Genomic DNA, 16,812 nt, shown 5'->3' with positions numbered 1-16,812 from the left:
AATAGTGAATATACTTTTTCTCCAAGTATGTGCCACTGGAATAAGTAGAAAAAAGTCTCAGTGTTGACGTTTATGTGTGATTTGGGGAATCAGTTTCTTTCCAGCAGTCTTAGAAAACGCACTAGGTATCAACTAAGATCATTTTTCAGCTGCCTGGAGTTTTCTCCGCTGACTGTTTTGCTGAGCTAAGCTTCCTGAGGAGTATTGATTGGGGAGGGCATCACGGCCACAGTTCCATCCACCAAAGTAACTGCAGCGGCCTGCAGGGACCTTCTCTTGGCCGTTCGTGCTCTGTGCTCTGTACTGTCTCTGCAGGCTCTCCCCGACCTGGTGGTAGACATTTGCTCCTACGCCATTCAGCTAAGCCAAAATGTATTTTTCTTTTTAGACTTTTACTAATCTATTTTTACCTGAATAATACATTTAGTTGTTTTTAACATTTTAAAAAATACAAAGGTGTATACAAGGGCAATTTCCCTTCCTAGACAATCCCCCCCTTCATTCAGGTCCCTCCCCATGAAAACTAACCGCAAAAAAAGAAGGTGGAAAGGAGGAGGAAGCAGCCTCTGACTATTAGTATCTTATGAACCCAAAGGCTCTTGGAGCCCCATCTTGAACACCCAGCATCAGCACAGCCTTCACCATAGTTTCCATCTGTGTTGATTCTGTTGGACCAAAGAAGTCTGTCGAAACCAGGAATACTGCAACGAGCTCATATGGCTTATCAGTAGGTATAAAGCAAATTGGCAAAGACATACCCAGAATAAAGTCAGAGAGGATCTGCTTTGTTTCTGTAAAGATAAATGGCATATGTTGTATAAACACCATCCATCAGCTAACCCTAGGTAGGTTGTCATATATCCGGAGAAAAACATAAGAGAGAATCTGTGCTTACAGGTGATGTGCTATGTGTCAGGTGCAGTGCTAGGCTTTTTTTTTGGGTGGTAAAATAAGCATAACATAAAAATGCCGTCTTAACCGTGTTTAAGTGTACAGTTCAGTGGCGTTTGGTGCATTGACGTTGTTGTACAGCCATCATCTCTAGGGAGCGCTGGGCTCCTTTGCCCGTCTCACTTAGTCCTTGGGACAGCTTCTGAGGTCTGTGTTAACGTTCTCCATACAATGAGGCTATTTCAGAGAGATTGTTTAACGTCTCATCCCGAGTACCCGGCAGAGCCTGGGGTGAATCCAGATGTGTTCATCTCCAAAACACGTAGACAGGCGTGCCTGGCTGTCTCTCTTACTGTCGTATTTTTCCTCTCTTCCATCCTATACTGTTGTCTAGGGGTGATCCTGCTGCTTCTGGATAAGCTGCGGAAGATGAAGTGGGAGCAGATGTGGAGGCTGACTGCAGAGAGGGAGTTGATGGGCATGCTGTCCACATCCTTAGCTGATCAGGTAAGTAGGCAGCTTAGAAGGTACGGTTATTCCTGAGCACCCCGCTGCTGTGTCTCAGACTTGCAAGTGGCTGAGTCTGCATTATTCTTCCAGATCTGTATGACTGCTTACTTGGATAGATCGGCCTTGTACTTGCGAGCCTGAGACGACAGCACTTCCCTTAGTTCATTCCCCTTGTTCGTTCGTGTGCGTGTTCAGCAGACTTGCCCTGCACACTGCGCGTGCCAGGGAATATGTTCAGAAATAGGATTACGGAGATAAATGAAGGACACAGTCCTTGGCCTCAGAGAGCTCATAGTTTATTGAAGAAGAGTCATAAGTAAATGATAATTTGGTGTGTTAGGAGGTCACAGTCTTCATCTTGGTGTAGAATATCCAGTGCCTGCCCCCTGAGATTCCAGAATACCAAGGCATATTTCCCAGGCAAGATTCCATTTTCCTTTCTGGCAAATAGAATCTAACTTTTGAAGCAAAGCCTTTTGCTTAGATCCTACACTATGACCCCATCCTCAAGGGAAATGCATTTAAAGAGAAGGGACAAACCTCCTTGGCTGGTGAAACCAGCTGTTAATCCAGGCAATCTGAAAAAACCCATGAACTCCACCAAACTATTAACAAATTCATTTAAACCCCATTTCTCATTTTGGCTACGAAACACAGAGGCCTGAGCCTTTGCCCTGGAGTCTACCAGGGTCACACATCTAGATTATGAGTTTCCCGTGGTATAAATGGCCATCTTGAAATGTAAAGACGATTTCCCTGAGGTCTCTGCATTTTATCCTTTCCTGTTTAACCAAAAAGCAAGCTCACTCCCTGTTTTTGTTCAACATTCAGTTGTCTGATTTGTTGAATTTTTGCAAAGTTTTCTAACGTGGAGGAAACAAGAAACTCTGTGGTGTTAGTTTACTATTTTTTTTAGCATTGTTGTTATTCTGTATTTCCCGAGCAGCCAGAAACTAATTTCCTTTTTCAAACGTGAGATATGGTATAATGAAGGAGTTAAAAATTACCCAGGTACCTGTTTTAAACCTGAGGGGAAAATTGTCCTCCATCATCATATTTCAAGTCAGGTCATAATGACTTGAGTGTGTCCCCAAAAGCTAGCAATTGCCTGTCCATGTCCATGGAGGATAGATGATTCAGCCATCGCCTTCTGCGAAGGCCCATAATTCACCTCCCGACACCACCTGTCAGCAGCTAGTTAATATGTGTGGCCTGGCTGGTGCAAGAGCTTGGAGAAGAGCCGACAAGAAGTAAAGCCTCCCTGGAAAAGTCAGAGTTGGATTTGGAAATGTGGAGCACGGGCACAGGCACCCTGGCCCGCAGGAATCCCGGGTTGCATCCATCATCGAGTCTGCCCAGCGCCCCAGGGAATGCTGCTGAAGCAGGATATATCATTCGTCTCAGCCCCTCAATAAGGAGAGCAACCTGTCATCACGCAGTTTCCTCTCCAGGAGGCTCAGGATGGATGACAACAGGGTTCCTCGGTGAGGTGAGAAGAGGGCGGAAAAGTGACTTCATTTATTTTATGCTGGCTCGGGTGGAAGAGACGCTCCGTGTCTGCCCCCTTCGCTGGACGGTGCGCACTGAGACCAGCAGGACCCGTGAGCTTCAAGTCAGTGTGGGGCATTCCCCCCTCTCTATCCAAACATGACTGCTTGGTTTCTAGAGATAAAAGGCAAGGGAGATGCCCTGCAGTGCAAGTGAGCCTGTGCTCCGAGCCGGAGGCTCAAGAGATTGCGCAGGAGATGTGGTGCCTCAAGAGCCAGCATCACAAGCTGAGCCCATCTGACTGTTGTGACCGTATCTCTGGCTTTTATCCCCTAGGATATTTTCAACGCTGTCATCAAACAAAACCCCTTCCTCGTGTATCAGCTCCCCTGCTTCTGGAACGTGCAACTGTCAGACCACACCCGCTCTGAGCAGTGCTACAGAGACGTGTCTGATCTAAAGGTAGGGTAAGGAAGGCCCTGGTGGGCGGTGGCAGAGGGAAGCTGGATGGGGCAGCGCCGTTCAGGGGAATGATTGGCTCGGAGCTTTGTGTGCAGTGTGGTGAGAGAGAGAGAGAGAGAGAAGGGTGCAGAAGAGCAGAAAGAATGGGCTTTTATGCTTTGTTTTGTTCCCCCCCACCCCGCCCTGTTTTGGCTTTCTGGAAAGCATCAGGCCTCCCAGCACAAGAACCAGCGTGTGTGGTTACTCTTCCTGCTACCTGCTGCTGGCTGTTTTGGTTCATGTTGGCTCATTTAATTCAAATGAAAACATTTATTGAGGGCCTCCTTTGTGCCAGGTGCTGTAGATATGGATATGAATAACTTCTTTTCTACTTTCAAATCATTCTTGGCAGAGAGGAGCAGAGAAACATGTAAGGAAATAAATGTAAAAAAAGATGACAGATGCTATGATAGTTGTGGATGAGGTGAGATGCCAGCAGGGAGAAAGGACAGTGACAGAAAAGCCTTTATCATTGGTCTCTAAGTACCAAACACAGTGGTAAGGCCTGACAGGAGATAGACAAAGAAGAAGGGGTGTGTGTATCAATTACCTACTGCCACAGATAATGTTGCGTAACAAACTATTCTAATAGGGGCTTAAATCATCAACCATGTATTTAGTTGATGAGTCCACAGGTTGACTGGATGGTTGTCTGATAGTCACTGGCTTAGCCAAATGTCTGTGGTCAGCTTCAGATGGGGTGGCTGTGGCTAGGGCAACTTGGTTCTCCTCCAGTGTCTCCTGTGTCCTGTCAGCAGGCCAGTCTAGCTCGTTCTCATGGCAAAGCAGAGGTGGAAAAGGAAGCCCTAGGGCACACAAGGAAACCCGAGTCCTTTTTGCTGACATCCTATGTGCCAAAGTAACCGTGTGGCTGAGCCCAGAGTTAAGGGGTGTGTCAGAATTCCCTGCCTGTAGTCGTGAAGGGTTGAAAGAATGAAAAACTGATCTCAGCTATTAAATGACAGATTAATGATTTGAACCCAGGTCTGTCTGACACCAAGTGTGTTTGCCCTCTGGCTGTAAGAGAAGAACTAGATACATGCATCCATAGAGAGTTTGTTTCATTTAAAATTTATACCCATTGCCCAGGTGACGATGTGGTAACAATAATTGCAAGTTATAAAAAGGAAAAAGGGACCCAAACCTTGCTTTTCTAACAAGTCAGGCTTCCCTTATTGGTTTCTGGTCCATATCCGCATTATGTACCTATTATGTCTTATTTGTAGTCACAATTTACATGGAATTTTGTGTTTTTCCATTGCTTAGCCATTCTGGTTACCTTAGTTGTTTTCAAACTTTCACAAATATAAATATTGAACAGCTCAAAGTTCACACCTTCTCAGGAGTGAAATCACAGAGTCAAAAATAAAGAACTGTTTTTTAAAGCACTTGAAGTTCATTGCAAAATATTTAAAACAGAAGTACCTGCATTATTCATTCTTTAAATCGGCATTTATGAAATTCCTTCAATATGTCATGTATTTGTTAGACATAAGGAAAACAGATGAAATGCACAGGAATATTTCCAAGAATATCATAAACTAGAAGTTCAAAGGGGAGGAAAATAAAACCAACCCTATAAAGAACACCTAAAAATGCTGCATAAAATTTTTTTTAATGTTTTGAAAGCATAGCTGATCAGTTCATAAATTAAATGAAGTAATAAACAGAGGCCAAAAAACAGTAATAAAGTGTGACTCCAGGATGATAAGCAAAAAGCAGCTGCATCTGACATTTGCTGGATATTTGCTTATCCTTGGCGTCTGGGAGCCTTGTATAAATGTAGATAGCTGTATAATTATTGTGCAAACAAGGGAATGCTACCGTGGGTTGCACTGGGATAATAGGCCTAAATCAAAATCAGGCAACCCATACGTATAGCCATTCTGTTGAAATGCTATGTGTGGGAACTTGGGCCCCAACACGAAAAAACACAATTAGAAGACCCTGGCATAAAGTCAGGATCCATGAAGAGTGATATCCTCGGTAGATAAACAGTTTAAAAACCCATAGTATAGGAGGAAACAACAGAGATTGTTGCCTGTTTCATTCTTTGCTTTTGGTGGAATAAGGGAGAAATGTTTCCCCTGAGAACTCCTGATTTCAAGCCTGTGCTCATATTATTTGGGGAGCTAAAATGATATGTGTAGGGCAGAAATACAAAGAAAAAAATGAAAAATTTCCAGATCCCTGGGAGAAACAAACAGAAATCTGATCTTGAAGAATACTCTCAAAAACAAGACTTCAGAATCGTTTAGGTGGAGTTTCTAGAAAAATGAGTTCTCAGTCAGTTATCACTGAACACACAAGGAAGTAAGCTACCATGAGAGAGGGCAGAAACTGACCATAGAATTAAACTTCAAAGACTACAAGTATTAGACTCATCAGGCATGAAACATAATATAAGCATTTGTATTGTATAAAAAATAAAAAAAGAATATTGAAAGTAGGTTAGAGGAACAAGAGATTCTCAAAGATGAATAGGCCTATTTAGATCAACTAGGACTTGTAGAAGTGAAAAATATAATTATTGAAATTATAAATTAAATAAATGTGTTAAGCAGTAGATTAGACCCAGCTGAAGAGAGACTTAGTGAACAGGAAGAAATATCTAAGGAAATTACCCAAAACACGCACACTGAAAAAAAAGAGGTAGAAAAATAAAGGGAAGTTAAGGTATTGGGATATGTCTGATTAGATTATCAGAAGGAGATAAAGAGAAAATTGGAAGTGAGGCATCATTGGATGGGGGTGGTGAATGGGAATTTTTCAGAACTGTTAAAAGGTATCCATAGATACAAGAAGGATTGTGTTTACCAAGCAGTGTAAAGAGAAAGCCATATTTAGACTTACAGTAGTGAAATTGCAGCACCCTAAAGAAAGCTGATTTTAAAAATAGCCAAAGAGAAAAGACAGATTCTCTACAAAGAAATTCCACATGTGTGATGAGAGTTCCAATGGCAGAAGCCAGAAAAGAGTAGAAAGAATATCTTCAATGTTCTGAGAGACAATAACAACACACTGTGTACCTAGCAAAACAATCTTTCAAACATGAGAGAGGAATATCGAGATGAGTAAAAACAAAGAGAAGTTACCACCAAAATACTTATGCAAAGAAACGTCCAAAGGAAAATGTACTTTGGAATCCTTTGGAAAATGATTTCAGATTCAAAAAGGAATGTTGAACAAACAAATAAGAAATGTATTGAAACTCTGAACAGTTTCTACATGATAGCAGTAGTAGTAATAATAATGTAATTTGTTTGTTTAAAAACATTATACCTAAATTATCAGGCAGTGACATCATGTAAGTCAGGAGGGAAGTGATGAGAATTAAAGTACTCCTTGAGGTCATTGCTTTGTTGAGGAGGGGGATGAGATATTAAATTTAGCTGCTAAGCTAGGTATGCACGCTAACATTTCAAGGTTAAGCTCTAAAAGAACTGGAAAAAATGGGTGAGATGGAATGGAATAAGAAAAACCAAGATAACCAACCAAAATACCTCAATCGTTTAAAAGAAGAATTAGATGCAAGAAAAGAAAAATAAATAAGAGCATAGAAAAAGTAGGGGGAAATAGAGAACAAGAAATCAAAATGATATAAATAAGTCCAGCTATATCAATAATCAAATAAACTAATTTTGCCAGTGAGACGATAGGTTGTCAGATTGACTAGGAAGCAATATTCAACATATGCTATTGATAAGAGACATGCCTGATACAAAACTACCCAGAAAGGTTGACAGTAAAATTATGGGAAAAGAATATCAGGCAGATATCATCCCAGATAAAACTGGGTGACTATCTTGATATCAGACAAAGCATTGGTAGGTACAGAGATGGTCACAACTTAAAAACAAAAAGTTCGCCAAGAAGATATAAATGCAGATTCATTTACTCAATCTCTTAATGTTTTTGAGCCCAGTGATTCTTCCGAATTCTAGGAATACAACAAAGATTAAAGCAAACAAAAGCCTCTCACATGTGGAACTTTCTCTCTAGGAGATAAAGCAGAGTTATAGGAGATAATAAGAGAATACTGTGAACAATATTATGTCAATAAATTTGAAAACTGTGAAAGGAACATATTCCTATAAATGTATAATTTATCAAAACTGACTTAAAAAAATATAAAGTCTGGATTATTTTCTAGTCATTAAACTTTCTTACAAAGAAAATAGTACCCCTAGATAGATAGTGAGAAGAAGATGTTCTACCAATTTTTTTTTTAATCAAAAGGTATTTCCAGTTTTTAGTCAACTTTTCCAAGGAATAGGAAAAGAGGAACACTTTTCAACTCATTCAGTGAGGCCAGGATATCCTTGATACCAAAACCAGACAAGGAGATTACAAGAAAGGAAAATTACAGGCCTATCTCATTCAGGAATACTGATGTAAAAATCTTAAGCAAAATATTAGCAGACTGAATCCAGCCATGTATAAAATAGATCATACATCATGGCCAAGTTGGTTTATTCCAGGAAATACAAGAGTGATCTAACATTGAAAAAAATCCACAAGTGTCATTTAGCACGTTAATAGATTAAAGGAGAAATACCATCTGATTATCTAAATAGATGCAGGAAAATTATTTGATAAAATTAAATATTCATTTGTGACAAAACCTCTTATGAACAGAATCTACTGAAAACCTACAGCAAACTTTTGCTGAGCATTTGCTTAGGGTTCTGCTAAATAATTAAAAGAAAACAGTAGGGTGCCCACGAACACCCACACACTTATGGAAATTTGATACACGACAAGGTGGCATTGCTGGCCATTGGAGAAAGGATGTAATTTTCTGTAAATGGTGTTGAGACAGCTGATTATGTATGATAATCAGGAAAAACTGAAAATGGGTCCCTGTCTCACTCCATATACAAAACTTACTCCGATGGATTAGAGACTTCAAAGTGAAAGGCCAAATTAAATGTTGATTTTTTTAAAAATTAGGAAATTAGCCTATGACCTTAGAATAAGGAAAACACCAAAAGCATATATCATAAATGAAAGGGTCAGTGAATTCAACCACGTTGAAATTAATAACTCCATCAAAGTGGCATCAAAAAGAGAAAAGAAAAAACAGTTTCAACATATACAACTAAGGACTAGTAAACAAAGTATGCAAAAAATTTGAAGAGAAATGTGTAAAACATGAATTCATTTCACAGAATTGCAAAGAAAATGGCCAATAAACACTTGGAAAGATGTACAACCTCTTTGTTAATCAGGGAAGTGAAAATTAAGACCACAAATAATTGAAAAAGTGGTACTAATGAAGTCTCATTTAACAGTAGGAACTCTCCTGTACTGTTGATGGGAGTGTAAACGTATACAAACAAATTGGGAAAACACTTTGGCACAATATTGTAAACTTGAAGTAACACCTATTTTACAATCTAGGGCTTGGATGTAATTGGTCAAAAATTGAGACGTGGATGACTTCCTGCAGAAAGCACTCCACCAGCTACCAGTGGGCAAATGGTGACAGATTGACGTCAGGCCATGTGTCCTCATAACAAATGGCATTGTTTGACTAGGCAGTGGCACAGTAGACTTAAAAGCTCAAGTCTTTTTTTTTTTTCTTTTTTTTTTCTTTTTTTTTTTTTGCAGTACGCGGGCCTCTCACTGTTGTGGCCTCTCCCGTTGCGGAGCACAGGCTCCAGACGCACAGGCTCAGCAGCCATGGCTTACGGGCCCAGCCGCTCCGCGACATGTGGGATCTTCCTGGACCAGGGCACGAACCCGTGTCCCCTGCATCGGCAGGCGGACTCTCAACCACTGCGCCACCAGGGAAGCCCTCAAGTCTTATTTTCATATCAAAAAGAAAAACAATAAACTTCCACAAAAATCAGTGCAACTAAAAACCTTGGCAGGCCTTATTGAAAAAGGAAGGAAATTCTGACAGCTTACAACGTGGATGACCTTTGAAGACATGCTAAGTGAAATACTCCAAACACAAAAGGACAAATATTGTATGAGTCCACTTATATGAGATAACTAAAATACTCAAATTCATAGACACAGGAAGTAGAATAAAGGTTACTAGGAGCTGGGGTGAGGGGAGAATATGGAGTTAATGGGTACAGGGTTTGAGTAAGGGATGATGAAAAAGTTCTGGAGATGGATAGCAGTGATGGTTGTACAACAATGTGAATGTACTTAAGGGCGCTGAACTATACACTTAAAAATGGTTGAAATGGTAAACTGTATGTATATTTTACCACAATAAAAAAAAATCTGGGGCTTCCCTGGTGGCGCAGTGGTTGAGAATCCGCCTGTCAGTACAGGGGACACGCGTTTGAACCCTGGTCCAGGTAGATCCCACATGCCACGGAGCAGCTAAGCCTGTGCGCCACAACTACTGAGCTTGCGCTCTAGAGCCCGTGAGCCACAACTACTGAAGCCCGCGCGCCTAGAGCCTATACTTCTCAACAAGAGAAGCCACCACCATGAAAAGCCTGCACACTGCAACAAAGAGTAGCCCCCGCTCTCCACAACCAGAGAAAGCCCGCACACAGCAACGAAGACCCAACACAGCCAAAATTAAATACAAATAAATTAAATTAAAAAGAAAAATCTGGGGGTGGAGGGACCGGCGAGTGTCCTATGAAGTTGATTGTTTTTAGGAGGATTAGTATGAGTTTCATTAAAGAAACCAGTCATAAGCCAGTATATTTGGCATGATTTCTGAGCACCTCTAAATTGGCAGCCACAAAAAGGAAAAGGAAAAGCTTCATAAATTAGAGGAGACTCTTCATTTGCAAACTTTCAACTTCTATGTTTTGTAGATGCCAACAAAGCTTGGTCTCCAAGTGTATGTCCCATCTGCCCACCACGTACATACCAATGTGTTCATGCTGCCGTTATTTATTGAGTGATTACTATATGCCAGGTACTGTTACAGGTCCTAGTGATGCCGCAGGAAACTAAACAGACAAAGCCATTGGTCACGTAGAGTTTAGGTGCTGGTGTAGCAGATGGCTGTGCCTCTTGGGCATTGCTTAGTGTTGCTTAATTATTGTCACTTTGAACCTATCAAACGAAATAATTTGTGAACCCCCTTTGGCAGCCTCTTCTATATGTGAATAGAGGAGTTTCCATCAAATGACAAAACGAGGAAGATAGATTTAAACCAAATTTAATCCATATCTTCTTAGATAAACCTAAAAAAGAAGTCATTTTATCACTGATAGCTTATCTAACAAAATCTGACACAGAACCCTAAAATACAGGCAGTATATGAAAGGGGAGCTGCCCTGGAGGTGGGGAGAGGCTTAGGGGATGAGGGAGAGAGACTGGAAGGCCTGAGCACCACCCTCTGGGTCTGGACATTGATGAAGAGCTGGTCCAAGCTCTTCTGTAGGTCCCTCCAGGCCAACCTGGGCCTCAGATTCCAGGGAAAGGTGTATCTTTGTTGTTTTCTTTCCTCTTAATTTTCTTTCTTCTCTTCCTCCCCCACTTTTTTTCATTGTGTTCAACATCTATGAAGGAACCTCCTGTTTGCTAGTTATTATGTCCCTCCCTGGGGAGTATCCAGGGTACCCTGAGCTCTGCTCTCCATCAACTCACACTCTGTTGCCCCAAAGGGTAGCCAATCTAAGAAGCTCACCTGCGGGATCCACAGGGACCTGTGCTGGGTCAGCTGATAGAAAACGTCAATTTAATCAAGTCTTACAAAACTCTATTAACCTTGACTGTCCTTTGGGGCAAATCCAGGGCCAGGTCTTTTTGTGGCTGATTGTGCTGTAAGGTCACTTAAGTGACCCTCCATCTGTGTCCTCTATGGTTCTCGGGGTCCTTTCAAGTTGAGCAGGAACTTAAGGACTGCTATAAGGCAAGTGAAGGGCAGTCCTGGACTTTTGCATTTCCCTCACTCTTATAGAGTCATCTCACCCATGCCCAGTCTGACAGCCAATTTTTTTTTTTTTTTTTTTTAGGAACTTCTTTTTATCGAGTTGTTCCAGAACGTTTATCTTGCCTTTCGTGGAAATAGCAACTCTCACCTAATTCAAAGAATGTTTAATTTCCTTTCCAATTACATTTGAAGTGGCATAAAAACACATCTGGTAACAAACACAGCTCCCTCCTGATAACATAGGGCTCAGGTGTAGCTGCACACAGGCTCCCACTTCGTGCCAGAGAGGAGTTTACCAGCCTTGGCATCTAGCCTGCCCGGGGTGTCAGCTGACAACTTTGTGCTGAGTATAGGGTAAGAGACCATCTAAGGGGAGGAGTGGTTTCACTGAGGAGGCAGAAGAAGTATCTAGGCTTTTGGAGCCAAGCAATCCTGTAAATTCTGACAGTTCTACCTCTTACCAGCTGAAGGACTTGACTAGTTCACTTAACCTCTCAGGCTCAGTTACAAAATCCTTGATAAAATGGAGGCCATTATTCTTGGCCCGGTTCTCAGCCAGGCCCCTTGAGTGCTCCATAGAAATGCACTTGACCTTACCTCAGTCTTTTATGTTTCAAAGACCTCCATTTTTTTCTCTTCAGTCCTAAACCTTGATGACTCAGGCTTCCCTGGCTGAGTCTTAAATTAAAAGAGAAGGACCCAAAGGAGCGGCTTTTTATTCCTTCACCAGGAGCGCACACTCAAGAGACCAGCAAAGAAGCTGTGTGCTGGCTTAGAGCCGGGAGATTGCGCGAGATTCCAGGAAATCGTGTCTAGCCCTTGAGTCTGTAGTAGACTGTCTGTTAGAGAAGGAAGCCCTGGTCAGAAACAGTGGGTGATGGCCAGGAAGTGGCAAGCAGTGGGTCCAGTCCTCAGGTCTGTGAGAGTTACTGGAGCCCAGGGCTGAGTAAGCCCATGGTTCCTGCCCTTGGGAAGGTCACAGACTATTTAGAATTAAGCAGTAAGGAAACAGAAAATCCCAGTGCAGCCTGCTAAGTGCTGTGAAGCAGGGAAGTAAAGGGGGCTGAGGGCGGCTGCAGGAGCCCTGTCTAGTTGGGAGCGTGACGCAGCCTGTATCTCGGAGGGATCTCTACAGGAGGTCTGAGCTGAATCTTGATATCCAGATTCTGCTGCTTCCTCATCTTCTGCCCTCACATCCACCCAGGCTGGCCCTCTCCACAGTCCTCCCTCCGTCCCTCCCCTACTTAGAGCCCTGGAGAATGGGGAGTGGAAACTCACATGCAAGTTAGAAAGAGTAAACCGGATGCTGGGTAGGCAAGCAACAGGGACCACGCCATTGCTAGAGAAACAGCTGCCCAGAATGTACTGATCCCTTTCTGGGATTGACAGGAAACACATCTCATCCTTTGGGGTCCTGGTCCTGTGACCAGGACCCCAAAGGATGAAATGGCATATTCCAGATCAGTTGGGTGGGAATGGTGTTCCGAGTATGGTGTCACTTAATCTTGACAAAAGTCTCACAGGGTGAATATTGTTCAGTCTGTTTTATAAATCAGAAAATTAAGAATCGTACAGATTAGTCACTTACTTGCCCCAAATCCCACAGCTCAATACGACAGAGCTGAGATTCAAACTCGTGTCTGTCTTACTCTCAGTCCAAGGTTCTTTCTTCTGACTTGGGGCTGAGTTCCCACCTGAATGTATTTTCCCAGGGAAGTGTTTTACGTGAGATAATGATTCTATAGGATTAATCTGTGTGAGCCCTCTTTCAATTAAGTGCGTTTTTGAGGGCTAACTCCAGAACAGAGACCCCGAATATAACGTTCTCTCCTTGAAAGAACATGTGAATTTGAAGCAGCAGGCGCAGAGCCTGAATTTTTGAATTGGGAGCTGCGTGCACTTAAAAGAAGAACCCTAAAGGAGAGGAGGAAAACCAAGAGAAAACCTGCCATCCATATGGGGAAATGATGTGTGTTCCAGAGGCAGTCTGTAGCATTTGCATAAAAGGAGTAGCACATAACTCAAGTTTTAAAACATTTTATAATACTTAGAGAGGTGTCAGATTTCACATCTTTTGAGGAAGACGGGGTGGGGGGACCACCGTGTATTAGCGTATTGAGCTTGCCATAGCTAAGCTGGCTGCAGTGAAAAATGAGGCAGGGGAAGGCAGAGAGAGGGTACTAAGAATGATGAACGGTAAGGTTGATTTTGGAGGATTAGGATGGATTGAGGAAGGAAAAACAGTTGCTCTGGGGAAGAAGATCTAAAGTTTAGAATTACCGCCTTCCAGCCAGACCTCTCTTAACTTCAGGCCAGTGGCTGTTCGATTTCCTTGCATGACCCAAGTCCGAGGACTGGAAGTGTTTTCTTGTCTCTGTGCACTGCTGCGGCTGGTAAACCCGAGGAGTTCTGGGATTAAATTTGAGGCAGCTGGCCCCTGTCCAAGTAGTCTGTCTTTTGGCACCATCGCTCTAGGGCTCGTACCTGGGAATCGCCCATTCACCCAGCAAACTGCAGAGTACCCACTGTGGGCTAGGCTGCAGGACTGTCGCTGGGCTACTTACCCTTTCTTCACCTTGTCGTCATCTGAGAAAGTGGGGCAGTAATCACTCTATAGAGGAGATGTAAAGATGAAAAGGGGTGATATATTAGTACGGGGTTATGAGACATGTAGTAAGCCTAGTATTTTTTGTTTGTGTGTTTTTTTTTAATTGAAGTATAGTTGATTTACAGTTTTGTGTTAGTTTCAGGTATACAGCAAAACTGAATATATATATATATATTCTTTTTCAGATTCTTTTCCATTATAGGTTATTACAAGATACTGAGTATAAATAGTTCCCTGTGCTGTACAGTAGGTCCTTGTTGTTTATCTGTTTTATATACAGTAGTATGTATCTGTTATGCCTAGTATTCTTACTATTTTTTTATATCTTTATTGGAGTATAATTGCTTTACAATGGTGTGTTAGTTTCTGCTTTATAACGAAGTGAATCAGCTGTAGGTATACATATATCCCCATATCCCCTTCCTCTTGCATCTCCCTCCCTCCCTATCCCACCCCTCTAGGTGGTCACAAAGCACCGAGCTGATCTCCCTGTGCTATGCACCAGCTTCCCACTAGCCATCCATTTTACATTTGGTAGTGTATATATGTCCATGCCACTCTCTCACTTCGTCCCAGCTTCCCCTTCCCCCTCCCTGTGTCCTTAAGTCCATTCTCTACGTCTGCATCTTTACTCCTGCCCTGCCACGAGGTTCATCAGTACCGTTTCTTTAGATTCCATATATGTGTGTTAGCACATGGTATTTGTTTTTCTCTTTCTGACTTACTTCATTCTGTATAATGGACTCTGGACCCATCCACCTCATTACAAATAACTCAATTTCATTCCTTTTCATGGCTGAGTAATATTCCATTGTATATATGTGCCACATCTTCTTTATCCATTCATCTGTCAGTGGGCATTTAGGTTGCTTCCATGTCCTGGCTATTGTAAATAGTGCTGCAGTGAACGTTGGGGTACATGACTCTTTTTGAATTCTTATTATTAATAATCTGTCAGTATTGTTCCCACTCTCTTGGGGTAATTTTCACTCAGCTAGTTTACAGGCAAAACCTATAAACAAGGGATCTTCTTGCTCATCCATTCCAGTGCTCACATTCCACAGACCGGAAACAGGAACCCACAGAGGGGAAACGGCTTGCCCAGGGTTAAGCACTGGTGTGTGTCTCATCATCTTGTGCCCTGATACTGTGCTGGAGAACGACCCACTCAGTGGAGGGGACTTTGGGTGCTTTAAGCTTTAGTCTTTTGTCTTTGCCTCAACACTCACCCATTCTTGGCTTATGTGGTAGTTTTTAGAACTGAACTCCTTTGGTTGTTATTGATTTAAGTTTTCCGTCACTGGCTTGGTTACGCATAGCTGATGAAGTTCAGATGCATTTATTCCTGGAAACATCAACAGGATCCCTAGAAGCAAGGCCATGGCTCTGGAGAATTCGCCCTTCGATAATAGCACTTGGTGGGGTACATATCTAAACAGTTCTAAGAACTGTTAGTGAGATTTCTTTAAAACAGAGGAGAGCTGGGGAGGGGTGGGGAGAGAGGAGTTCCGTGTACCATATACGGTACCAGATACCCTATTATGCTATCCTGCAGCAAGGAAATCTGATCGATTTTATTGATTCCCCAGCATTTCCCCCACGTATTCTATGTCAACACCCAGCACCATGACCATGGAATGCCCTGTGGAACAGGTTCTTTAGAAGCGCACTCTAAGAAACATTTCCCTGGATAATCTGGGCTCTATTAAGAAGGAAAAGGATTCTGAGAGAGGGGACCATCAACTAAGCAGTATTTGGTAATTATGGACATCAAACCACTGAAGTTTCTAGGAATGTGGAAATGAGGGATTTGATACGGAACATTTTTGCCTAAAAATCCCTATAATGAGGAAAACAATTTCAAATATTTATTTCTAAAAGTTCCATCTATATTACAGGTTCTTTGTAAAAGCAGTTACTTTTCCATTCATCACGTTTACATTGAAGGGTCAGATTCAGGTGTGTGTGTTTTTTCCCAAAAGCATGAGATAGCATACCACCGACAACCATTTTTTCATAAAAACAGAAATGCATAAATCGTCTTTACGTATGCCATTTATTATAAGTCCTTTGCCATGAGTTAACCAGCTAAGCTCTATGTTGGACAGAAGATTTTCATTGTCATTCCTCATGTCTTTAGAAAGTATTGTAAAAATTCTATATTTTCAGTCTTGTCTTTATAAAGTTAACCAAATCAACGACATCTAATAGTACTAATGCACACTGGCTTCCAGTGTTTTGTTGCAAACTTGACCATCAGTGATACAGTAAAGGAATTCAGTGTGGGGCACTCCCTCTGTAACTTTTCTTGGTATCCTTTCGTTATTCCAGCTAAAGCAGCTGTACCTTCAGTCATTCCACATATGCACGCTCCATAAAGCATTACCATCGTTAAAGTAGGAATTCACTGCTCAGAATATCACTCCCCCAGGACATCTTTCCTTTACTGCTCACTGAAAAGTCGTTCTTTGTGTATTTCATTTTCTAAACAGAGTCTTGCAAATAGCATAAGATGACGCGTGTCAGAATCCTCTGTACTTGGATTTAACTCTATAGCAAATCACCCATGTAATTTGGTTTAATCCTAGTTTCTCCAGGCTTTCATCATTTGTTTTCTAGGACTCTTCCTATGATATTTGCTGACCCAGGAATTTACTTCATTTGTTACCAGATTGTCTTCTGTGTGTTTTTCCAGCCATTTTTGCCAAGGCAGGAAACACAAGTGTTTTCCTTATTGGATTTTATTAGCTTTCATTTTGATGTATGAAATCTCCAAAGAGACTGCAGAACTCTTTTCATGGGGTTTAGTGAAACACTGTAAATTCCAAGACTGACTCTCACAAGACTTTAAACGTCATCCAAAATTCATGGAGGCTCGTCTTTATATCCTGGATGCTTTGTTTTTAAATGTCTTGCTCATCACGCATGTCTGTACTCACATTAAGTAATATCTCGA

At 41.8% G+C, this 16,812-nt stretch overlaps 1 protein-coding gene across 3 annotated transcripts in view; it reads left to right on the top strand.

The window, feature by feature from the left end:
• LARGE1 (LARGE xylosyl- and glucuronyltransferase 1) overlaps positions 1 to 16,812 on the top strand; it is a 590,275-nt gene that overhangs the window by 499,728 nt on the left and 73,735 nt on the right. For all 3 annotated transcript variants that reach the window (XM_082666633.1, XM_082666632.1, XM_082666634.1), the window contains exons 8-9: positions 1,286 to 1,398; positions 3,226 to 3,351. In XM_082666633.1, the coding sequence (XP_082522759.1) occupies positions 1,286 to 1,398; positions 3,226 to 3,351 (239 nt within the window). The remainder of the gene's footprint in view (positions 1 to 1,285; positions 1,399 to 3,225; positions 3,352 to 16,812) is intronic.

The sequence above is a fragment of the Grampus griseus genome (genome assembly GCF_964374135.1).
Source record: "Grampus griseus genome assembly, chromosome: 11".
Taxonomy (NCBI): domain Eukaryota; kingdom Metazoa; phylum Chordata; class Mammalia; order Artiodactyla; family Delphinidae; genus Grampus; species Grampus griseus.
This window is presented reverse-complemented; position numbering and strand designations above follow the sequence as displayed.